The sequence below is a fragment of the Globicephala melas genome, chromosome 8, assembly GCF_963455315.2.
Source record: "Globicephala melas chromosome 8, mGloMel1.2, whole genome shotgun sequence".
NCBI lineage: Eukaryota > Metazoa > Chordata > Mammalia > Artiodactyla > Delphinidae > Globicephala > Globicephala melas.
In genome coordinates, this window is record NC_083321.1 from 691858 (window position 1) to 716667 (window position 24810).

The 24810-nt window shown below is 62.5% G+C and overlaps 2 protein-coding genes across 2 annotated transcripts in view; both read left to right on the forward strand.

Moving 5' to 3' along the window:
• Window positions 1–621: 621 nt before the first annotated feature.
• On the forward strand, window positions 622–1344 carry LOC132597730 (guanine nucleotide exchange factor subunit RIC1-like; the record flags this gene model as incomplete). Its single annotated transcript, XM_060304331.2, has 1 exon — window positions 622–1344. A coding segment is annotated over one exon (723 nt), but the record flags the coding sequence as incomplete, so codon positions are not given.
• A 3918-nt stretch (window positions 1345–5262) lies between these two features.
• MUC2 (mucin 2, oligomeric mucus/gel-forming) overlaps window positions 5263–24810 on the forward strand; it is a 32735-nt gene continuing 13187 nt past the window's right edge. The window contains exons 1-33 of the mRNA XM_070046186.1: window positions 5263–5338; window positions 6447–6717; window positions 7504–7618; window positions 7908–7998; window positions 8079–8188; window positions 8347–8557; window positions 8745–8870; window positions 9355–9472; window positions 9739–9880; window positions 9966–10073; window positions 10162–10231; window positions 10375–10512; window positions 10607–10771; window positions 11260–11354; window positions 12984–13110; window positions 13496–13751; window positions 13879–13931; window positions 14050–14150; window positions 14538–14689; window positions 14952–15090; window positions 15406–15516; window positions 15602–15781; window positions 15909–16148; window positions 16570–16726; window positions 16874–17005; window positions 17481–17628; window positions 17964–18007; window positions 18355–18552; window positions 19517–20334; window positions 20538–21232; window positions 21353–22660; window positions 22781–23806; window positions 23927–24766. Coding sequence (XP_069902287.1) covers window positions 5263–5338; window positions 6447–6717; window positions 7504–7618; window positions 7908–7998; window positions 8079–8188; window positions 8347–8557; window positions 8745–8870; window positions 9355–9472; window positions 9739–9880; window positions 9966–10073; window positions 10162–10231; window positions 10375–10512; window positions 10607–10771; window positions 11260–11354; window positions 12984–13110; window positions 13496–13751; window positions 13879–13931; window positions 14050–14150; window positions 14538–14689; window positions 14952–15090; window positions 15406–15516; window positions 15602–15781; window positions 15909–16148; window positions 16570–16726; window positions 16874–17005; window positions 17481–17628; window positions 17964–18007; window positions 18355–18552; window positions 19517–20334; window positions 20538–21232; window positions 21353–22660; window positions 22781–23806; window positions 23927–24766 — 8561 coding nt within the window. The remainder of the gene's footprint in view (window positions 5339–6446; window positions 6718–7503; window positions 7619–7907; window positions 7999–8078; window positions 8189–8346; window positions 8558–8744; window positions 8871–9354; window positions 9473–9738; window positions 9881–9965; window positions 10074–10161; window positions 10232–10374; window positions 10513–10606; window positions 10772–11259; window positions 11355–12983; window positions 13111–13495; window positions 13752–13878; window positions 13932–14049; window positions 14151–14537; window positions 14690–14951; window positions 15091–15405; window positions 15517–15601; window positions 15782–15908; window positions 16149–16569; window positions 16727–16873; window positions 17006–17480; window positions 17629–17963; window positions 18008–18354; window positions 18553–19516; window positions 20335–20537; window positions 21233–21352; window positions 22661–22780; window positions 23807–23926; window positions 24767–24810) is intronic.

The window sequence follows — 24810 nt, forward strand, 5'->3', positions numbered from 1 at the left end:
AGTACCTGGCCATCGCCCAAACACAATGAACCCTCATGAGGTGGGAGCCCTGTGGAGCTACTACAAAAGGCACACCCCACCCCTCCTAGAGATTTTGTTTGTTTGTCCACTCATTCACCCATCGATCTAGCCATCCATCCATCCATGCACCCATCCACTCATCCATCCATCCATCCATCCATCCATCCATCCATCCACCCATCTACCCATCCACCCACCCATCCACCCATCTACCCATCCATCCACTCACCCATCCATCCATCCACCCCTCCATCCACTCACCCATCCATTCACCCATCCACCCATCCACACACCCATCTATCCCTCCATCCATCCACCCACCCATCTACCCATCCACCCACCCATCCACCCATCTACCCACCCATCCATCCATCCATCCACCCATCCATCCATCCACCCATCCATCCACTCACCCATCCATCCACCCATCCATCCGTCCATCCATCCATCCATCCATCCATCCATCTATCCATCATCCATCCATCATTTACCCACCTATGCATCCACTCATTCACCCATCTACCCACCCATCCATCCACCCACCCATCCATCCATCCACCCACCCATCCATCCACCCATCTACCCATCCACCCACCCATCCACCCATCTACTCACCCATCCATCCATCCACCCATCCATCCCTCCATCCACCCATCCATCCACCCACCCATCCATCCATCCATCCATCCATCCATCCATCCATCCATCCATCTACCCATCCACCCACCCATCCACCCATATACCCATCCATCCACTCACCCATCCATCCATCCACCCATCCATCCATCTACCCATCCACCCACCCATCCATCCACTCACCCATCCATCCATCCATCCATCCACCCATCCACCCATCCACACACCCATCCACCCATCCACCCATCCACCCACCCATCCACCCATCTACCCACCCATCCATCCATCCATCCACCCATCCATCCATCCACCCATCCATCCATCCATCCATCCATCCATCCATCCATCCACCCATCTACCTATCCACCCACCCATCCACCCACCCACCCATCTACTCACCCATCCATCCATCCACCCATCCACCCATCCATCCATCCATCCATCCATCCATCTATCCATCATCCATCCATCATTTACCCACCTATGCATCCACTCATTCACCCATCCACCCACCCATCCATCCACCCACCCATCCATCCATCCACCCACCCATCCATCCACCCATCCATCCACCCACCCATCCATCCATCCACCCATCCATCATTTACCCACAGATGCATCCACTCATTCACTCATCTAGTCACCCATCCACCTAGCCACATACCTACCCAGAAGCAAAGTTATTGAGTGACTACTGTGACGCTAGCCCACAGAGGAGCCCACATAGGCTGCTGCCCTCAAGGTGCTCACAGCCTGAAGGCCACAGGGGTCACACAGTGCAGCCAGGTTGGTGAGGAAAATGGTCAGTGTAAGGACCAGGTCTCGAGGCGGGGATGACTGCTGGAAGGTGACCGGTCTCCTGAGGTGCAGTGGCCCTTTACCCCCAAGGAGGCCAGGCCTGTGCCTGCCTGCCCTGCGGAGCAGAGCCCGCTGACCTGGCCCCGCCCCACTTGCTTGGGAACAAACACCTTTGTGTGTTAACCCACCTACTCTTCAAGCATGGCAGGGGCAGATACGTCATGTCCTACTGTAAACCCTTGCAGGCCAGGGGAGGTGGTATGAGGCCTGGGCCTGCACACCCCCAGGTCTTTCAGATCCTCTGAGGGTGCTGGCCAGGTCTGAGTTACCCTTTCCACTGCCTCAGGGAGCACATGGGGAGGCGGTGGGCATGGCTGGTGTTCTCTTTGCCTGCCTCCGAGTCCTCAGACACTTACCTACCGGGGACTCTGTCCGGTGTCTGGCTGGGGCTGTGGGCTCCCTTGGGTGTCCCGAGGGCTAGGAACCCACAGCTTCCCTGGGCACACCCTCCATCTGCCCACCGAGGCCGGACCACCGGAGCCGTCGGCCTGGGGTTGGGCCCAGGGTCTGAGAAGGGTCTACACATATGGATCCTTGTTCTTTTACAGACCCCCTCCGCCCTTCCTCCCTCCCACTCCCTGATGAGTCGCCCTCCCCCGCTGCCCCCGTTCCCCGCCCTCCCACTTCCTGATGAGGCAGGGTTTGTGGACAGATCGCCGTGGCCAGTTGTTTTAGGCTGCGTTTCGTGACGTCTCTGTGGCCTCCTCCCTGTGGTCAAGACTGTGATTTCCGAGACTGTAGTCCTGGGAACAGTGTCCTGTTGGGGTAAACACTGCTGGGTGTGGGCCCTGGCGGGGGGAGGCCCGGGGCTGCCCAGGCCGCTGTGCATGTGTGTGTGTGGGTCTGTGCCCCGGGGGGGTCCACCTGACTGGTGGGCAGGCAGTCAGCCCCCTCAGCAGCCCCCGACTGTGGCTGGCCAGAGTGGTGTCCTGGTGGCCTTTGGGCGTCACAGCCTTGTCACAGAGGGACGCTGGGCAGTTTCCTCAACTCTGCCTCAGTGAAGGGTGGGGGTCCCGGTAGGGCGGGAACGGGGCTCCAGCGCACTGAGTGGAGTGTCACAGGCCGAGGGGCCTCCTCCTGCATCCACAAGAATTAAAGTGATGGATGGATGGACATGTCTAAGCACCCAGGTGTCCTAGTCAGGTACTTTCCAGGGACTTACCTGCTAGGGACCCGCCATGACTGAGTTTGCCCAGCGGCCGGGAGACTGACCAGAGGTCGCATGGGGGCCCCAAGCCCTCCCCATCTCCTCCCACCAGCCCCATCCCTCCTGCCCTCTCGTGCCCACCCCAGTCTGAGCGCCTAATGGCACTGCTCACGGGTCCCACCCGAGAACCTGCGTCTGTGCCAAGAGGGGTGTGGGCCTTGGGACACTGGCTTCCCCACCCAGAGGGTCCATGGGGCTGACCTTCTCAGACCCAGGGGGGACCCAACCCCACCTTCTCAGACCCCAGGGAGGACCCCACCTTCTTAGACTCGGGGCTGTGCTGCGCGTCCTGTCTTTGGCCAGGAATCTCTGATTCCCACCAGGGCAGAGGGAGCCTGGCATGGAAAATCACTGCCCCTGGGGGCCGCAGAGGGGGCCCTGTCCTTGGGTTTCCCCAGGGCGCAGTGCCAGCCCATGCAAGCCCCACAGGAAGTGGCACAATGGGCCTGCTGGGCCAGCTGCTCTGGTTGCCTGATCCCTGCTCCTCCTGGCTCGAGCCGAACGCTGTCCCCCACGTGCCTGGGTCCCTGGGCCCCTGGGCCTGGGGCTGGCAGCACAGCAGGACAGGATGAGGGGCTTTACCTCAGGCCCCCAGGAGGGTCAGGCCTGGGGACCATGGCTCCCAGTCACTCTCTTTGACCCTGGGGGTACCCGTCCTTTGATGTCTTGGCTCCGCGGGGACCCCGGGAATCGTCAGGTGCTGTGAGCAGAGCTCGTGGCCCTGGGTGCTGTTGCAGTGGTGTGGAGGGCCTGTCTGCAGAGGAAGGGCCCCCGGGAGGTGCCAGGCCAAGGCCCCAGCTTCTGGTCACTGCCTCTGCAGGGGCGCCGGACTCAGGGTCCCATGGCCCCCACCACTGGGCAGCCCCCTTGTCCAGAGTAACAGTTGAGATGAACCTCTCCCACTTGCCCCTGAAACTCAGGGGCCCCGAGGTTGGAGACCGAGGCCCCCCGACCATCAGAGCTGTTCTCCACAATTGCGCTGGCCAAAGTCAAAAGTCGAATTCAAGATGCACGTTTGTTTTCAGAATGGAGGAATGCAGGGAGGGGAGGCCCCGATCTCGGTTTACCCACCAGCGACATGGGTGCCCACCCAGAGGTTGCTAAGGCTTGGGGCCAGCGCAGCTCAAATGCCACGTCCTCAAGGCATTTCCAGACATGCTCGGGTTCACTTGGAGGGTCTGAGATGCCCTGGAGGCCATAGTTCCTCTCTGGGGCAGGACCCTCTTCCCACCAGAGGCCCGGCCCGGGAGCACCTGCGTGGCTGCCCCACCCTCTTCCCTGGTTCTCCCCACCGTCCTGGGGAGGCTGCAGGGCCGGGCCTGTGCCTGCCAGGCCGTGCTCGTGTCCGGCCCCGGCCCCACTCCCCTTGGGGACGGCTACTCTCAGCCTCGAGCCCGGTGCCCTGTGTCCCAGAGGATGTGATTCTGTTAAAGCATCCCCTGGCTGGGCTCCCCAAGTCCCAATTACATGTAATTCCAGAGGCTGGCTTGGCCTGGGAAAGGAGGGGATTAGAGGGTGGGCCGGAGCCGGGGGCCCCTGACCGAGCTCAACGAGGTATGGGAAGGAATTGGTGCGGAAATGGGGCACCGCCTGGACCCCACAGGAGCCCATGCCCTCCCTGCCTCGGCAGCGGGGTTCAGGGAGAGCAGGGGCCCCCTTACCCTGACCCGGAGCTCGGGCCCCTGGCTGGGGAGGCTGAGGTCCAGGAGGTCTCCGACAGGCCCCCAGAGTGGGAGCCCACACCAGGCAGTAGTTCGTCGGGGCCCCTTGGGAGGCACCCCATTTGACGTTCGCCGTGCCAGAGATGCTGAATGGGTGGGGTGGGGTTCGGGGAGCCTGTTGGCTGCCAGGACGTGCTTCTGGACGGCCCTCGTGGCGCAGTGGTTGAGAGTCCGCCTGCCAATGCAGGGGACACGGGTTCGAGCCCTGGTCTGGGAAGATCCCACATGCCGTGGAGCAACTAAGCCCGCACGCCACAACTACTGAGCCTGCGCTCTAGAGCCCGTGAGCCACAACTACTGAAGCCCGCGCGCCTAGAGCCCGTGCTCCGCAACGAGAGAGGCCACAGCAATGAGAAACTTGAGCGCCACAACCAAGAGTAGCCTCCGCTCATCGCAATTAGAGAAAGCCCGCGTGCAGGAACAAAGACCCAACGCGGCCAAAAAAAAAAAAAAATTAGATTCCACATTAAAAAAATGGGGGGCCAGGTCCTCCCTGTCCCGGGCCTGGTTCCGCTAGGGGCTGGGAGGGACGGAGGTCCGCCTTGGGTGTGTGTTGGAATCGGGTAATTGGGGCTGCCACATTCTGGGCAGAGCCAGCTCTAACCCAGGAGCAATAAAAAATAAACCTCAGATAACCTGAATCAATATTTCCCCACCAGGGCCCTTGGTGCCCCCGCAGCTGCTTTCCTGACAATCTGGCAGTGCCCCACCCACCCCTCGCCCCTCCCCTGCCCTCCCCACCCTCCGACTGCTCTGCGGGGCCATATAAGGCCCAGACCCCTGCCCCGGTCGCTCTCCCACACCAGGTTTCTGGCCACCATGGGGCTGCCACTAGCCCTCCTGGTGGCCCTCTGCCTGACTCTGACCTGGGCCGGGGGCTCAGAACTCCGGAGAGGTGAGAGGGTGCAGGCAGGAAGACCGGGCGGCCCAGGGCACATGGTCCTGCCTGGGGTAGAGGTGTTTCCCTCGGCCCGGGCTTTGGGGTGGACAGCGTGGGCCAGGCCTCCTGCAACCCCACCCCTGCTGACTTTGGGTGGAGGGATGGAAGGAAGGAAGGAAGGAAGGAAGGGAGGGAGGAAAGAAGGAAGGAAGGGAGGGAGGAAGGAAGGAAGGAAGGGAGGGAGGGAGGGAGGAAAGAAGGAAGGAAGGGAGGGAGGGAGGGAGGGAGGAAGGGGGTCTTGGGTTCCCACCATGCTTCTGAAGGTGATTGCCTGGCCAGAGTGTGTATCCAGGGGACAGTCCCAGGCGGACGCACCGGTCTGGGTGGCTGCCTGTGGGCCTAGGGGAGGCAGGGGCCTGCCAGGAGGGGCCGGGCCAGGGGAGGCCCCCAGTCCCGGTATCAGTACCGGGACTGGGGGTCAAGACCAAGCTGGGTCCTTCAGCAGAGCCAGCTGTTTGGGTCTCTGCTCAAGGGGTGGCTTCAGCCAGAGAAGACCATGCAGATGTAGGATGGGGACATCTCTGTCCCAGCAGGGCACTTGGGGACAGGGTGGTGGCGGGGCTGGGGGAAGGGGGAGCTGGCCCCATACGGATGAACATGACGCAGGTTCCCTCTGAGAGGTCTGGCACAGATCTTCTGCGGGATGAGGGGCGGCTGGAGCGGGGCTGGGGTGCTGGCTGGGGTGTCGATGGACGGAGTGTGGTGGAGACCGGGGTGGGGAGCTGGGCCAGGCTGACAGGGCGCCAGGGAGCCCGACAGCCCCTCTGGCCCTGCTCCCCGCTCAGCACACAGCTGCATCCCCCGCAGGGTCAGGGTGGGAGGGCACGGCAGCTGGAGACGCCCTTTCAGGGGGCTGAGACTGCGTGGATGGGGTGGCCAGTGTCCAGCAGAGGACCCCCGCAGGACGACCCTCCCTGGGGCCTCGGCCGAGACCCCGACGGGCTCTGAGCTGCTGCGGGGCGCCTCTGGAGGGTCCTCAGAGGGCCGCTGCCAGGCCAGAGCCTCGGACGGACGGGCTTCCTGGCAACATGGGCTGCTCACGTGCCCACCCGCTGCGCCCCAGCAGGCAGGACCCGGAACCACGGCCAGAGCGTCTGCAGCACGTGGGGCAACTCCCACTACAAGACCTTCGACGGAGACGTCTTCCGCTTCCCCGGGCTGTGCGACTACAACTTCGCCTCTGACTGCCGGGACACCTACCAGGAGTTCGCTGTGCACCTGAAACGGGCCCCCGGCCGCAGTGGGGGCCACCCCCAGGTCGAGTACATCCTGCTGACCGTCAAGGGTGATGCCATCTACCTCACCAGCCAGCTCGCTGTGGTGAACGGCGCCGTGTGAGTGGCCAGGCAGTGTCCCTTCCCACGTCCTGTGAGCCAGTGCCCCCGCTTGCCCTCCCTTCCCCCCACCTCCCCCCACTGCCCCGCCGGCTAAGAAGGAGAGTGTTGGGGAGAGAGCTTTATTACCAGTGAGTCTCCTCCAGCCCCGCTGCTGGCAGCCCACCAGGCTCTGGGCTGGACCGTGCTGGGCAGGGTGGCCTGGCAGCCCAAGCTAGGGTTACAGGAGCCCACGGGAGGCCCGTTCCTCCTTCCCCCACGTTGTCCCGCGTTGTCTCAGGAACAAAGGGGCCCTGAGCTCATTCCTGCCCCGGGCGGGCGGGGGTTGGGGTGCAGGGGGCGTCCCCACCTGCAGGGTTTGCCCTTCCCCTGCTCCAAGGGATTTTGATTCCCCGAAGCCCAGGCTCAGAGCAGGGGGTGGGAACAGGGCCCACAGGGGCAGCGTGGGGTGGGTGCGGCGCCTGCCCTGGGCGATGGGGTGGGTGGGGCCTCTCCAGCCTGGCCCCCCTCCTCCCAGGGCTTTACCGGCTCCCTGGGGGCCCTGCCCAGAGCAGAGCCCAGGGAAGGGGTGTGGAGAGGGCGTTGGGCCGGCGGGTGTGGCTCGGCCCGGAGGACCTAGCCAGGCAGGTGGACAGGGGCTGGGCCACGGCTCGAGTGCCCCCAGAGGGTGGCCACACTGCTTGTGGCTCCGGATGGGAGCCGGCCACCCCACCCACGCCCCCAGCCTCAGCCCCTCTGCCACGTGGGTGCTGCGTGGGCCGGCGTGACCCCGGTGCCCACCCCCAGGGTCAGCAGCCCGCACTACAGCCCGGGGCTGCTCATCGAGCAGAATGACGCCTACACCAAGGTCTATTCTCGTGCCGGCCTCATGCTCATGTGGAACCGGGAGGACTCGGTCATGGTGTGTCACGGGCCTCGGGGACCCCAGGGGACCAAGAGGGGGTCTGGGCGGGCTGGGGCGCTGTGTGGCCTTTGGGCGGGTGGAGAGGCTGGAGGCAGAGCGGGGGTCAGGCGGTCCACCCCGTGAGGGGACCCTCTGGCCCGGGGTGGTGCTGGCCCTGCCCCTTCCCCCGCCCCCTCCCCCCAGCTAACCCCAGCTCTCCCACCACGGCTGACACCCGTTCAGGCAGGGTTCTGAGGATGACCTGGCTGCCCCACGGCCTGCTCACTTGTCTCCCTTCCCCGGACAGCTGGAGCTGGACAGTAAGTTCCGGAACCACACGTGCGGCCTCTGCGGTGACTACAACGGCCTGCAGACCTACTCTGAGTTCCTCTCCGATGGTGAGGGCCTCCTCGGGCCTTGGCGGCTGGGCTGCGGGCAGGCTCCCCGCCCGGCCCCGCTGAACGGCTGTGCCCCCCAGGCGTGCTCTTCAGTCCCGTCGAATTTGGGAACATGCAGAAGGTGAACAAGCCTGAGGAGGTGTGCGAGGGCCCCCAGGAGGTGCCGACCCCCGCGTCCTGCTCTGAGCATGTGAGTCGCTGGCCATTCGGGGGGGAGGGGGCCGTGGGAGCAGAGCCTGCACCTCCCCCCAGAGCCGTGCCCGCTGGCCTCTGTTGGGGACCCCGCGCCCGCCCCAGTGGTGCGGAGGGGAGAGGAGGCCGTGAGCAGCCCCATTCACTGCCCGCCAGCGCGCCGAGTGCGAGAGGCTGCTGACAGACACGGTCTTCGAGGACTGCCGGGACCTGGTGCCGCTGGAGCTGTACGTGCAGGCCTGCGTGCAGGACCGCTGCCAGTGCCCGCATGGCGTCTCCTGCGTCTGCAGCACCATCGCCGAGTTCTCCCGCCAGTGCTCGCATGCCGGTGGCAGGCCGCGGAACTGGAGGACCGCCTCGCTCTGCCGTAAGTGCCGCGCGGGCAGGAACCAGGGGCACGTGGGGCATGATCCGCGGGGAGCGCGGTGCCCTTTGCGCCCTGGACTGGGAGCCATGCTGTGCCCAGCTCAGCTGGGGCGCGAGGCCGGCACGGACCCTTCGTGGCACCCGCTGCGCCCTGCCCTCGGCTCAGGGGCCTGCCTCTGCCTGTCCAGCTAAGAGCTGCCCCAGGACCATGGTTTACCTGGAGAGCGGCTCGCCCTGCATGGACACCTGCTCACACCTGGAGGTCAGCAGCCTGTGTGAGGAACATCGCATGGACGGCTGTTTCTGCCCAGAAGGTGAGTGCTGGGGACGCACGCAGGCAGCGGAGTGGAGAGCGCTGCCCTGAAGCACCGCCCGCCGCCTGTGCCTGGCAGGACGGCCGCCTCGCTGCCTGCGCCTCGGCTCCCAGCCATGCTGAGGGAGAGCGACAGCTCGGGGCCCTGCAGGGACATCGGGGACAAGGTCCAGGTAGAAGGGCTACAAGGGCTGAAGACCCCCCAACATACACACAGCAGTGTCACCTTCCTGCTCATCACCCGTGGACAGACCTCCTCCTGCCTAGCCTGTGGCTCTGAGCCTGGAAGCAGGTCCCTCTGATACAGTGTGGGGACCACAGTTGTCCCCAAAGGACCATAGGTGTCTGTGGCTGGGAGGCCTGGCTGGCAGCACCCCTTCAGGGAGGCCGGCCCCTGGCTGTGGCCCTGGAAGCGGCAGCCCCGCCAGGGGGGACGCTGGCGCTGTTCGGGCCGGCTGAATGGAACATGTCCCGCGCTGTCCCAGGCACTGTGTACGATGACATCAAGGGTGACGGCTGCATCCCTGTGAACCAGTGTCACTGCAAGCTGCATGGACACCTGTACGCGCCTGGCCAACAGATCACCAACAACTGCGAGCAGTGGTGGGTCCCGGAGCTGGGGTCCCGACGGGCTGGGGTCCAGCGGGAGGGGAGTCCAGCGGGAGGGGAGTCCAGGTGGGCTGGTGTCCCGACGGGCTGGGGTCCAGGTGGGCTGGGGTCCTGATGGGCTGGGGTCCAGGTGGGCTGGGGTCCCGACGGGCTGGGGTCCCGACGGGCTGTGGTCCCAACGGGCTGGGGTCCAGGTGGGCTGGGGGTCCCAGAGGGCAGGGGTGGCGGTCGAGCCTGACCCTGGCCCTGTTGCCCTGCAGTGTTTGCAACGCCGGCCGCTGGGTGTGCCAGGACCTGCAGTGTCCCGGGACATGTGCCCTGGAGGGCGGTGCCCACATCACCACCTTCGACGAGAGGAAGTACACGTTCCACGGGGACTGCTACTACGTGCTGACCAAGGTGGCTGGCACCCGGGTGGGCATGTGGGTGGAGCTGGACCCCTGCCCCACCCGCTGTGTGGCTGCAACGCCCTCTGCCCTCCCCGCAGGACACCCATGACTCCTACGCCGTCCTGGGCGAGCTGACCCCCTGTGGCTCCACCGACAAGCAGACCTGCCTGAAGACGGTGGTGCTGCTGGCTGACAACAAGAAGAACGTGGGTGCCCCTGCCCCCTGCCCTCCCAGCACCCCCGGGGGCCCCAAGGCCCTTCTCAGCCCCCGTGTACACTCGGCCTTGCCCACAGGTGGTGGCCTTCAAGTTGGACGGCAGCGTCCTGCTGAATGAACTTAAGGTGAACCTGCCCCACGTGACGGGTGAGTCCAGCTCCAGGGCGCCCATGCCGGGGAGGGGGCGGGGCGGGGGGAGGAGGGGGGAGGGAGACGGGGGAGGGGGATGGGAAAGGAGGGGAGCCCTCCCCACGAGCCCTCCACGGCCCTTCCCCTCCCCTGCCTTGCAGCGAGCTTCTCCATCCTTCAACCGTCCTCCCACCACATCGTCGTGACCACCGCCTTCGGCCTCAGGCTGCAGGTCCAGCTGGTGCCGGTCATGCAGCTCTTCCTGACGCTGGACCATGCCGCCCAGGGGCTGGTGCAGGGTGAGCGGCCCCGCCCAGCGCCCCCCACGCAGGCCACCCTCGGGCCTGCGCACTCTGACCCCCGACCCTTCCCAACCCTGTCCTGGCCCCTCAGGCCTCTGCGGGAACTTCAACGGCCTTGAAGGTGACGACTTCAGGACGCCCGGTGGGCTGGTGGAGGCCACGGGCGCCGGCTTCGCCAACTCCTGGAAGGCCCAGTCGAGCTGCCGCAACAAGCTGGACTGGCTGGATGACCCCTGCTCCCTCAGCATCGAGAGCGGTGAGGCCTGGCCGCTGGGGAGCTGGCCTGGCCGCTGGGGAGCTGGCCCGGCGCACACAGGGCTCCTGGTGGGACGCGGCGGGCGGGTGTCGTGTGGAGACAACAGAGCCAGCCGTCCACCTGCTGCCGTCTGCCTTGCGGCTGGTTTATGGTGGCCCACGGTGGCAGCCTGCCCAGTGACATGGCAGAGGGGCCGGGGCTACTAATCGCAGGCTGGTGGCCCTCATCTGGGGGCTGGCCTGGTGCCTTGACAGGACACCCTAACACCTGCCAGGTCACCTGCCACGTCCACGAGGTGGAGAGAGGAGAGGGGTGGGAGCCCTTGCCTTACAAAGGGGCACCGTCCTGTGCTGACCTGCCCTGAAGGGAGGGGCCTGGGCTCGGTCCACCGAGGGGACAGTGTCTGCTCCAGCCTGGGCGGCTGGGCAGCCTGACCTGGGGGACTTGTTGGAGGGGCCGTCCGCACTGACGGGCTGAACCCTCTCCAGCCAACTACGCCGAGCATTGGTGCTCCCTGCTGAAGAAGACAGAGAGCCCGTTCAGCAAGTGTCACTCTGCCGTGGACCCAGCCGAGTACTACAAGGTGGGCGGCCCCCGGCACTGCCCTCCCCGCTGCCTGCGCGGCTCCTGTGCGAAACGGCCCCCAGGCACTGCCCTCCCCGCTGCCTGTGCGGCTCCTGTGCGAAACGGCTGCGTGTGTGCAGAGCACATGTGTATAGCTGGGTGTGTGAGCACAGCACATGTGTATAGCTGGGTGTGTGCACAGCACATGTGTATAGCTGGGTGTGTGCAGAGCACATGTGTATAGCTGGATGTGTGAGCACAGCACATGTGTATAGCTGGGTGTGTGCACAGCACATGTGTATAGCTGGGTGTGTGCACAGCACATGTGTATAGCTGGGTGTGTGAGCACAGCACATGTGTATAGCTGGGTGTGTGCACAGCACATGTGTATAGCTGGGTGTGTGAGCACAGCACATGTGTATAGCTGGGTGTGTGCACAGCACATGTGTATAGCTGGGTGTGTGAGCACAGCACATGTGTATAGCTGGGTGTGTGTGCACAGCACATGTGTATAGCTGGGTGTGTGCACAGCACATGTGTATAGCTGGGTGTGTGTGTGCACAGCACATGTGTATAGCTGGGTGTGTGCAGAGCACATGTGTATAGCTGGGTGTGTGTGTGCACAGCACATGTGTATAGCTGGGTGTGTGCAGAGCACATGTGTATAGCTGGGTGTGTGCACAGCACATGTGTATAGCTGGGTGTGTGAGCACAGCACATGTGTATAGCTGGGTGTGTGCAGAGCACATGTGTATAGCTGGGTGTGTGCACAGCACATGTGTATAGCTGGGTGTGTGCACAGCACATGTGTATAGCTGGGTGTGTGCAGAGCACATGTGTATAGCTGGGTGTGAGCACAGCACATGTGTATAGCTGGGTGTGTGCACAGCACATGTGTATAGCTGGGTGTGTGCACAGCACATGTGTATAGCTGGGTGTGTGCACAGCACATGTGTATAGCTGGGTGTGTGCACAGCACATGTGTATAGCTGGGTGTGTGTGAGCACAGCACATGTGTATAGCTGGGTGTGTGAGCACAGCACATGTGTATAGCTGGGTGTGTGTGTGCACAGCACATGTGTATAGCTGGGTGTGTGCACAGCACATGTGTATAGCTGGGTCTGTGAGCACAGCACATGTGTATAGCTGGGTGTGTGAACACAGCACATGTGTATAGCTGGGTGTGTGTGTGCACAGCACATGTGTATAGCTGGGTGTGTGCACAGCACATGTGTATAGCTGGGTGTGTGAGCACAGCACATGTGTATAGCTGGGTGTGTGCACAGCACATGTGTATAGCTGGGTGTGTGAGCACAGCACATGTGTATAGCTGGGTGTGTGCACAGCACATGTGTATAGCTGGGTGTGTGTGAGCACAGCACATGTGTATAGCTGGGTGTGTGAGCACAGCACATGTGTATAGCTGGGTGTGTGCAGAGCACATGTGTATAGCTGGGTGTGTGCAGAGCACATGTGTATAGCTGGGTGTGTGCACAGCACATGTGTATAGCTGGGTCTGTGAGCACAGCACATGTGTATAGCTGGGTGTGTGTGTGCACGTGCGTAAATGCTGCGTGTCTGTGTGCTCACACGGGCGTGATGTCCCCCAGCCAGCTCTCCCCATTCACTGCCCTGTTTGCCCCCACAGAGGTGCAAATACGACACGTGCAACTGTCAGAGCACGGAGGACTGCATGTGCGCGGCCCTGTCCTCCTACGCCCGCGCCTGCACCATCAAGGGCGTCACGCTGTGGGGCTGGCGGGAGCGCGTCTGCAGTGAGTGCCAGGTGTCCTGGGCCCGGGCCGGCCTCCAGGTCGCTGCTGTCCCAGGTGGCAGCTCACCCTGGCCGTCGAGGGTTGAGGGTGCAGGGGGCCGACCTCACTCCCAGCTTCCCCGGCTAGGAAGCAGCAGGAAACCAGCCCTGGGCCACTCTGCTTGCAGGGAGGGGCCTGGAACTGTGGCCACGATGCCTTAGCTCAGAGGGGAGGTGCGTGCTGGGGGCTGGGGCACCTGTGTGGCCAGGGGTCCCGGGGTGACTGCCCTTGTTGGCCCCCTGGCTGGGTGGGTGTCCTGGCCAGATGTGGGGCTCGGGGCTGGCTTTCGGGGAAGGGAGCTGCGGGCCGTCCTCCCGCCCCTCAGGCCGGCCCCTCCCCTCTGCAGACAAGGACGTGGGCTCCTGCCCCAGGTCGCAGGTCTTCCTGTACAACCTGACCACCTGCCAGCCGACCTGCCGCTCGCTGTCTGAGCCTGACACCCACTGTGTCAAGGGCTTCGCACCCGTGGACGGCTGCGGCTGCCCCGACCACACCTTCCTGGACGAGAAGGGCCGCTGCGTGGTCCTGGCCAAGTGTTCCTGCTACCACGATGGCGTCTACCTGGAGGCAGGGAAGACCATCCTGAGGCAGGAGAAGCGATGGTGCGTGGCCTGGGGTCAGGGAGGGAGGGCCGGTTCTGCTGGGGGCGCCCACACCCCCGCCCAGTCCCACAGAGCCACTGGGCCCGCCCCCGAAGGGCCCCATTCACCCCCCACCTCTCCCTCACAGCGTTTGCCAGAACGGGAGGCTGCACTGCCTGCAGGTCAAGCAGCCCTACCAGGGTAAGTGGCTGCTGCCCTGTGCATGGCCTGCCGCCCCCCAACCTGCTCCCCCTCCATCGCCTGCGCGAGCCCCGCACCCAACTTCACCTGAGCTGATGTGGCCCCTTCCGTCCCGCAGGCTGCCCGGCCCCGAAGATCCATGTCGACTGCAACAACCGGACGGCGCTGGCCACCCGGAACCCCAGGCCCGTCAGCTGCCAGACGCTGGCTGCCGGCTATGTGCGTGCTGGGCGGGGGCGCTGTGGACGGGGGTGCAGGCGGGCTCCCGTACGGCCGGTCCTGCGGCTCTGGGCCCTAGGTCCTCTGGACACATGCGCTTCGCCGGCCCTCCCCGTTCCTCGTGGGAGGTGACCACCTGTGGGTCCCCACCCAGACCGCTGAGGGCACAGGGACCAGTGTAGGGGCCCCTGGCAGGCTGCTCTCCCCCATCTCCCAGCCCAGTGGTGAGCCCGGGGGCAGGGCTCCGGAGGCTGGACCAGGGAGAGGCGTCAAGCGTCAGAGGGTGGGGGGGCGGGGCAAGAGGGGTGTCTGCAGCAACAGAAGAGGGGCCAGCCACCCTGGGCCTGGCACCTGATCCCCGAACCCCGCTCTCCAACCGCCCGCCAGTACCAGATGGAGTGCATCAGCGGCTGCGTGTGCCCTGAAGGGCTGATTGACGATGGCCGGGGTGGCTGCGTGGTGGAGGAGGCGTGCCCGTGTGTGCACAACAAGGACCTGTACTCCCCCGGGGACAAGATCAGGGTGGACTGCAACATCTGGTGAGCACCCTGGCCCCCGACCCCCGAGCACTCCGTGGGGAGCCGGCCCTGGACCACAGGCCTCCTCCACGGGGTCTCCTCCGCGGGGCTGGCCGGGGTCTGCAGGGCCCTGGCCTGGGTGGGCGCTGGGATAGGAGGGCCTGGAGGTGTGCTCTGTGAGCTGCTGGAGGGCTTTCCGCACAGCGCCAGGGTACACGCTGAGCAGGGGTGGGGGACCTGGGCCCCTGCAGCCCCTCCAGGCCCCCCATCTCGCTCTCCTCAGCACCTGCCAGAAAGGGCGCTGGGCATGCACCCAGTCCGTGTGCCACGGCACCTGTGCCATCTATGGGAACAGCCACTACATCACCTTCGATGGGAAGTACTATGACTTTGATGGACGCTGCTCCTACGTGGCCGTTCAGGTGAGGCCGAGGGCATGGCCAGAGCCTGCCGCTGCTTCGTGGCCCCTGCGCTGCTGGCCCTGGGCTGCTCCAGACCAGTGAGGAGGCTCCGAGTGGAGGGGTCTGGGGCGGGACGGGAGCCCTTCCGTGGCCCTCCCATTCCATGACCCTCCCGTGGGTTCCGGGGGTGTGGGGTGCAGAGGGGCGTGTGTGTTTGGGGGGTTAAGGCCCCTCTCGACAGATGAGGGGCTGAGGCTCGACCAGGTCCAGCTGGGGGGAGGTGCCCAGGACCCTCATGGCCGGGCCGGCCTGGCTCACGTGCCCGTGGGCCCCCAGGACTACTGTGGCCAGAACTCCTCACTGGGCTCCTTCAGTGTCATCACCGAGAATGTCCCCTGTGGCACCACGGGCGTCACCTGCTCCAAGGCCATCAAGATCTTCCTGGGGGTGAGTGCTGCCTTCCCCTGGGCACGCATGGTCCCTTGGGGACCCTCAGACCCGGCCAGTGACGGGGCCTCTCCCCTGGGCACAGAGGACGGAGCTAAAGCTGGAGGACAAACACTGCATGGTGATACAGCGTGACGTGGGCCACCATGTGGCCTACACCACGCGGGAAGTGGGCCAGTACCTGGTGGTGGAGGCTAGCGTCGGCATCCTCGTCATCTGGGACAAGAGGACCAGCGTCTTCATCAAGCTCGCCCCCTCCTACAAGGTGCGCAGCCGCCTGCCCGTCAGCCAGTCCGTGCCTGTGCTCCCCCCGGGCCCCCCAGGCTCGTGAGCGGTCAGCCCCTCCCGCCTGCGAGCCCCCGGCAAAGCCCCCGGCCGGCTTGTCTCTGCAGGGCACTGTGTGTGGCCTGTGTGGGAACTTTGACCAGCGATCCAGCAACGACTTCACCACGCGGGACCACATGGTGGTGGAGAGTGAGCTGGACTTCGGGAACAGCTGGAAGGAGGCCCCCACCTGTCCGGACGTGAGCGCCACCCCCGAGCCGTGCGTCCTGAGGCCGCACCGCCGCTCCTGGGCCGAGAAGCAGTGCAGCATCATCAAGGGCCCGGTCTTCGGGGTCTGCCACAGCAAGGTGGGCGGGGAGTGGACGAGGGCGGGGCCGAGGGCGGGGCTGCGTCAGCCTGTGCCATCTGTTCTCCAGCTTCAGCTCCATCTTCTGTGTCCTTTGGACACGTGACCAGAGGTCCAGCCTTCCCTCTGAGACCCCTGGTTGGACCCCCGGCCTCTGGACCTTCCAGGGAGGGAGAAAGGACACAAGCCCCTGAGGCCCAGATGGCCCTTAGCTCCCGGCAGTGGTGGGGGGAGGTGGGCAGGGTTGGGCAACCGTTGCTGGACCTCCCCTGCCAGCCCCACTGGGGGGCTAGGGCTGGGTGACCACACCCTGTCCCGGGCGCAGAGTCGGCCTTGGGGTCCTGAGCTTCCTGGGCCACAGGGGAAGGCCTGTCCGCATGAGGGCGGTGTAGACACCGGGCACATGGAGGCTCCTCCCCTAGGTGGACCCCAAGCCCTTCTACGAAGCCTGTGTCCACGACTCGTGCTCCTGCGACACGGGCGGGGACTGTGAGTGTTTCTGCTCTGCTGTGGCCGCCTACGCCCAGGAGTGCACCAAGGAGGGGGCCTGCGTGTTCTGGAGGACGCCCGAGCTGTGCCGTGAGTGCCCGCCTGTCCTGGGCCTGGGGTGCCAGTGTGGCGGGCCGGAGGCTGCTGCACCGGGGGATGGGGTGTTTGTGACCCCCCCCGCCTCCCCCGCCCGGCCTCGGCCCTCCCCGAGCCTGACCCCCCTCCCCCCTCCCCCAGCCATATTCTGTGACTACTACAACCCCCCGAACGAGTGTCAGTGGCACTACGAACCCTGTGGGACCCACAGCTTTGAGACGTGCAGGACGATCAGCGGCGTTCACTCCAACATCTCCGTGTCCCACCTGGAGGGTGAGGCGCCCTGTGGGGCCCGGGACCCTGCGTGCCAGGGTGGGCCAGGCTCGCCGCGCTGACAGGGGGCTGGGAGCCTGAGTCAAGACCCCGCCCTAGAGGAGAGAGGCAGAAAAGGGGCAGCTTAACACGCCACGTAAGGCCGGGAGACCGTGTGAGGCCGGGGGCGAAGCTGCTGTGGGGACAGAGCAGAAGAGGGCGAGGTGGGGCCGGGGAGTCCCCTGCAGCGCCTGTGAGCCGAGGACACGGAGATCTGGGGAGGGAGCAGTGGGCGTGCCCCCGAGGCTGGGCGGGGCCTGGCTGTCCCTGTGGCCACAGGGCCGTGTCAGGGCCCCAGGAAGGTGGCGGTGTCCAGGCCCCTGCCTTCCCAGAGGACATCTGGAGAAGAGGACCTGCCAGGGTGGGGAAGATGGGTAGGGTCTGTGGATGTGAGGTCCTCTGTGCCGGTCCAAGCCCAGTGCCCTGTGCCCACCAGGCTGCTACCCCCGGTGCCCTAAGGACAGTCCCATCTACGACGAGGACCTGAAGAAGTGTGTCACACGGGACCAATGCGGCTGCTATGTCAACGGCACTCACTACGCACCCGGAGAGCCTGTGCCCACGGAGCAGATCTGCCACTCTTGGTATCTAAGCTCACGTCGCAGGGGCCCCGGGGGAGATCAGTGCACACGCACACACGCACCCACATCCACGCACACACACTGGCACACAGTGCTGTTCATGTACACACATGTGGACACATGGCCGCTCGCACACAGGAAACACGGGGAGGGGAGAAGTGGGCCCTCCTTCCTTCTGCTCCCCTTGCCTCGTCCCCTCTCTGCCCACAGTGGGAACCCAGGCGGGGGCTCCTGGACTCAGCCTTTGGGGTAGCGCCCTGAGGCTTTGGGCCGGCGGCAGAGGCGGCTGGGAGAGGCCAGTGTTTCCTCGGGCCTGCAGCCTTGCTCTTGCTTTTCAGTGTGTGTCACAACTCCTCGCAAGTTGTCTGCCGGCCAGAAGTAGGTAAGCTGCCCGCCCCTGGATGGTCCTCCTGGCCCTCCCCCTCCCCCTTTTCTTCCGTGTGTCTTCCCTGGGGCTCCCAGCTCAGATGTGCCTCTGATTCGCAGCAGCCCCTCGGGCTCACCTGAATGTTTGTATTTCTCCTGATGGGGAGCAGATGCCCCATCTGTGGTGTAGCTTCTGTGTCCTGATGGGCACCGCTTAGGATTCTGGGAATGGGGTCCTGACGGGCACTGGTTTGCCAGTGGTTGGAGGTGGGGGAAACCAGTCTTCCCCTTATTGGGACAGACTGAGGAGGCCTTGTGTGTCTCTGTCTTGTTCCTGACGTGTTGACGTCGGCCTCCCCCCAGGGAAGAATGTCACCTCTAAGAAGGACAGCCCCTTCTGCTACTGGGTGACCTGTGGCCCCAACGGGACGGTGGAGGAGCACTTCGGCATATGCGAGCCCACCCCACCACCCTCGTCCCCCTCAACACCCGCCACCACCACCTCTGTCTCCCTCATCACCCCCTCCACCACCACGAGCACCACTCTGACCGCCAGTACAGGTAAGGTCTTCCCCTGATCCCAGCAGGGCGGCCTTTCTAGGTAGATGGGTGTGATGCCAACATGCCTCTCAACTCAGGGAGTGTCCCCCGCCTCCCAGCATCTTGACCACACCCCTGAGCCCAGATTGCAGCGATGGCGACTCGGGGCCGTCTCCCCAGACCCGCAGGAAACTACCCCTAAGGGTTAGAGGAGGCAGAGAGACACCCTCTAGTCCCTGTGCATTTGCTCGGGCTGAAATTGCAGCTACTGCTGAACGAGCCGCCAGCCGCCAGCCACTGGGAAAAGAAACTGGTAAAATTAAAAGGTTTGAAAAACCTCAGAGCTATAGAATGACATTCTCTTTCCCCCCCATTTTACTGCAGTGCCATCTCCCTCTTCAACAACTCAGAGTAAGTCACGTTGACGGCGTTCCCAATGATACAGGGCGAGGACCTGCAGAAAACTGCTGGGCGCCTCCCTCGAGACCCAGACACGGGGCTGGGCTGGGTGGGCTGGACCAGCGGCTCGCGGACCGAAGATGCTGTATTTTGGTGACTTGATTCCCGATTTGCTGAGCCCAGGGACACGTGCAGGGGACCTGACCAGCTCAGGGTGAAAACATTGGTCAAGAGTCCAGACCAAGTCCCTGCCGGCGCGCTTCTTCGCTGGACTGGGTGGCCCTTTCCTTATTTATTGGTTTGACATAAGGATTTGAAGGTAGCTGAGGAAGGGGTGCTAGGCTGGCGCTCTGAGGCCTGGGTCTGTCACTGGCATGGCATTGGGGTCTTGGGTTTTTAGCTGCAGAAGGAGGGGAGAAGTGGAGGGTGGAAGTTAGGGCTCAGCTTAGAGCCTCAGAGCCAACACTGCGCCCTTTGGTGATGATGGGGACAGCTGGTCCCAGGGGTCTCGGTTCTCCGAGTCCCACAGATCTCCCGAAAGGCACGCCCCAGCCTGGCTGACCAGTGCTGCGTCTTGCTCGCCTAGGGCTATGCTGCTCCTGGTCCGACTGGATCAACGATGACCATCCCAGAATCGGCAGTGATGGTGGAGACCGAGAGACATTCAACCATGTCTGCAGGGCCCCCAAGGATATCGAGTGCAGGGTGGCCATACAGCCGCACCTCAGATGGGAGGAGCTGGGCCAGGAGGCTCAGTGCAATGTCTCCTTCGGGTTCATCTGCAAGAACGAAGACCAGTTTGGAAAAGGACCTTTTGAAGTCTGCTATGACTACGAGATACGCGTCTATTGTTGCCTGGTGACGGATGAGTGTCGCACGAACACGATCACGACGCCCACCACAACTTCACCTGGGACTCCAACTCCGACCCCCAGCACCACCTCAACAGAGACTCCAATTCCGACCACTACAGAGTACACAACCGCAACACTCACTACCACCTCAACTGCGACTCCAACTCCGACCCCCACCACAACCGCAACAGAGACTCCAACTCCGACCACTACGGAGACCCCAACTACAACACCCACCACCACTTCCACTGGGACTCCAACTCCGACCCCCACCACAACCTCAACAGAGACTCCAACTGCGACCACTCCAGAGACCCCAACCACAACACCCACCACCACGTCAACTGGGACTGCAACTCCAACTCCCACCACAACCACAATAGGGACTCCAACTCCAACCACCAGTGAGACCCCAACCACAGCACCTACCACCACTTCAACTGGGACTCCAACTCCGACCCCCACGACAACCACAACAGAGATTCCAACCCCAACCAGTGCGGAGACCCCAACCACAACACCCACCACCACTTCAACTGGGACTCCAACTGCGACCCCCATCACAACCACAACAGAGATTCCAACTCCGACCACTACAGAGACCCCAGCCACAACATCCATCACCACTTCAACTGGGACTCCAACTGCGACCCCCACCACAACCTTAACAGAGACTTCAACACCGACCACTACAGAGATCCCACCCATAACACCCACCACCACTTCAACTGGGACTCCAACTCAGACTCCCAGCACCACCTCAACAGGGACTCCAACTCCAACCACTACAGAGACCCCAACCACAACACCCACCACCACTTCAACTGGGACTCCAACTGCGACCCCCATCACAACCACAACAGAGATTCCAACTCCGACCACTACAGAGACCCCAGCCACAACATCCATCACCACTTCAACTGGGACTCCAACTGCGACCCCCACCACAACCTTAACAGAGACTCCAACTCCGACCACTACAGAGATCCCACACACAACACCCACCACCACTTCAACTGGGACTCCAACTCCGACCCCCACCACAACCACAACAGAGATTCCAACCCCAACCAGTACGGAGACCCCAACCACAACACCCACCACCACTTCAACTGGGACTCCAACTCCGACACCCAGCACAACATCAACAGAGATTCCAACTCCACCCACTACAGAGACCGCAACCACAACACCCACCACCACTTCAACTGGGACTCCAACTCCAACCCCCATCACAACCAAAACAGAGATTCCAACTCCGATCACTACAGAGACCCCAACCACAACACCCACCACCACTTCAACTGGGACTCCAACTGCGACCCCCACCACAACCTTAACAGAGACTCCAACTCCGACCACTACAGAGATCCCACCCACAACACCCACCACCACTTCAACTGGGACTCCAACTCTGACCCTCAGCACAACCACCACAGAGACTCCAAGCACTACAGAGACCCTAACCACAACACCCACCACCACTTCAACTGGGACTGCAACTCCAACTCCCACCACAACCACAATAGGGACTCCAACTCCAACCACTAGTGAGACCCCAACCACAGCACCTACCACCACTTCAACTGGGACTCCAACTCCAACTCCAACTCCCACCACAACCACAACAGAGATTCCAACTCTGACCACTACAGAGACCCCAACTGGGACACCCACCACCACTTCAACTGGGACTCCAACTCTGACCCCCAGCACCACCTCAACAGTGACTCCAACTCCAACCACTACGGAGACCGCAACCACAACACCCACCACCACAACAACAGGGACTCCAACTCCGACCCCCACCACAACTACAAGAGAGACTCCAACTCTGACCACTACAGAGACCCCAACCACAACACCGACCACCACTTCAACTGGGACTCCAACTGCGACCCCCATCACAACCACAACAGAGATTCCAACTCCGACCACTACAGAGACCCCAACCACAACACCCACCACCACTTCAACTGGGACTCCAACTGCGACCCCCATCACAACCACAACAGAGATTCCAACTCCGACCACTACAGAGACCCCAGCCACAACATCCATCACCACTTCAACTGGGACTCCAACTGCGACCCCCACCACAACCTTAACAGAGACTTCAACACCGACCACTACAGAGATCTTACCCATAACACCCACCACCACTTCAACTGGGACTCCAACTCTGACCCTCAGCACAACCACCACAGAGACTCCAAGCACTACAGAGACCCTAACCACAACACCCACCACCACTTCAACTGGGACTCCAACTCCCACCACAACCACAACAGAGATTCCAACCCCGACCACTACAGGGACCCTGACCACAGCACCCACCACTATTTCAACTGGGACTCCAACCACGACGCACAGCACAACCACAACAGAGATTCCAACTCCGACCACTACGGAGACCGCAACCACAACACCCACCACCACTTCAACTGGGACTCCAACTCCGACCCCCATCACAACCACAACAGAGATTCCAACCCCAACCAGTACGGAGACCCCAACCACAACACCCACCACCACTTCAACTGGGACTCCAACTCCAACACCCAGCACAACATCAACAGAGATTCCAACTCCACCCACTACAGAGACCGCAACCACCACACCCACCACCACTTCAACTGGGATTCCAACTGCGACCCCCATCACAACCACAACAGAGATTCCAACTCCGACCACTACAGAGACCCCAGCCACAACATCCATCACCACTTCAACTGGGACTCCAACTGCGACCCCCACCACAACCTTAACAGAGACTCCAACTCCGACCACTACAGAGATCCCACACACAACACCCACCACCACTTCAACTGGGACTCCAACTCCGACCCTCAGCACAACCACAACAGAGACTCCAAGCACTACAGAGACCCTAACCACAACACCCACCACCACTTCAACTGGGACTGCAACTCCAACTCCCACCACAACCACAATAGGGACTCCAACTCCAAACACTAGTGAGACCCCAACCACAGCACCTACCACCACTTCAACTGGGACTCGAACTCCAACTCCCACCACAACCACTACAGAGATTCCAAATCTGACCACTACAGAGACCCCAACTGGGACACCCACCACCACTTCAACTGGGACTCCAACTCCGACTCCCACCACAACCACAACAGAGATTCCAACCCCGACCACTACAGGGACCCTGACCACAGCACCCACCACTACTTCAACTGGGACTCCAACCACGACGCACAGCACAACCACAACAGAGATTCCAACTCCGACCACTACGGAGACCGCAACCACAACACCCACCACCACTTCAACTGGGACTCCAACTCCGACCCCCACCACAACCACAACAGAGATTCCAACCCCAACCAGTACGGAGACCCCAACCACAACACCCACCACCACTTCAACTGGGACTCCAACTCCAACACCCAGCACAACATCAACAGAGATTCCAACTCCACCCACTACAGAGACCGCAACCACAACACCCACCACCACTTCAACTGGGACTCCAACTGCGACCCCCATCACAACCACAACAGAGATTCCAACTCCGACCACTACAGAGACCCCAGCCACAACATCCATCACCACTTCAACTGGGACTCCAACTGCGACCCCCACCACAACATTAACAGAGACTTCAACACCGACCACTACAGAGATCCCACCCATAACACCCACCACCACTTCAACTGGGACTCCAACTCAGACTCCCAGCACCACCTCAACAGGGACTCCAACTCCAACCACTACAGAGATCCCAACCACAACACCCACCACCACTTCAACTGGGACTCCAACTGCGACCCCCATCACAACCACAACAGAGATTCCAACTCCGACCACTACAGAGACCCCAGCCACAACATCCATCACCACTTCAACTGGGACTCCAACTGCGACCCCCACCACAACCTTAACAGAGACTCCAACTCCGACCACTACAGAGATCCCACACACAACACCCACCACCACTTCAACTGGGACTCCAACTCCGACCCTCAGCACAACCACCACAGAGACTCCAAGCACTACAGAGACCCTAACCACAACACCCACCACCACTTCAACTGGGACTGCAACTCCAACTCCCACCACAACCACAATAGGGACTCCAACTCCAACCACTAGTGAGACCCCAACCACAGCACCTACCACCACTTCAACTGGGACTCCAACTCCAACTCCCACCACAACCACTACAGAGATTCCAACTCTGACCACTACAGAGACCCCAACTGGGACACCCACCACCACTTCAACTGGGACTCCAACTCCGACTCCCACCACAACCACAACAGAGATTCCAACCCCGACCACTACAGGGACCCTGACCACAGCACCCACCACTACTTCAACTGGGACTCCAACCACGACGCACAGCACAACCACAACAGAGATTCCAACTCCGACCACTACGGAGACCGCAACCACAACACCCACCACCACTTCAACTGGGACTCCAACTCCGACCCCCACCACAACCACAACAGAGATTCCAACCCCAACCAGTACGGAGACCCCAACCACAACACCCACCACCACTTCAACTGGGACTCCAACTCCGACACCCAGCACAACATCAACAGAGATTCCAACTCCACCCACTACAGAGACCGCAACCACAACACCCACCACCACTTCAACTGGGACTCCAACTCCAACCCCCATCACAACCACAACAGAGATTCCAACTCCGATCACTACAGAGACCCCAACCACAACACCCACCACCACTTCAACTGGGACTCCAACTGCGACCCCCACCACAACCTTAACAGAGACTCCAACTCCGACCACTACAGAGATCCCACCCACAACACCCACCACCACTTCAACTGGGACTCCAACTCTGACCCTCAGCACAACCACCACAGAGACTCCAAGCACTACAGAGACCCTAACCACAACACCCACCACCACTTCAACTGGGACTGCAACTCCAACTCCCACCACAACCACAATAGGGACTCCAACTCCAACCACTAGTGAGACCCCAACCACAGCACCTACCACCACTTCAACTGGGACT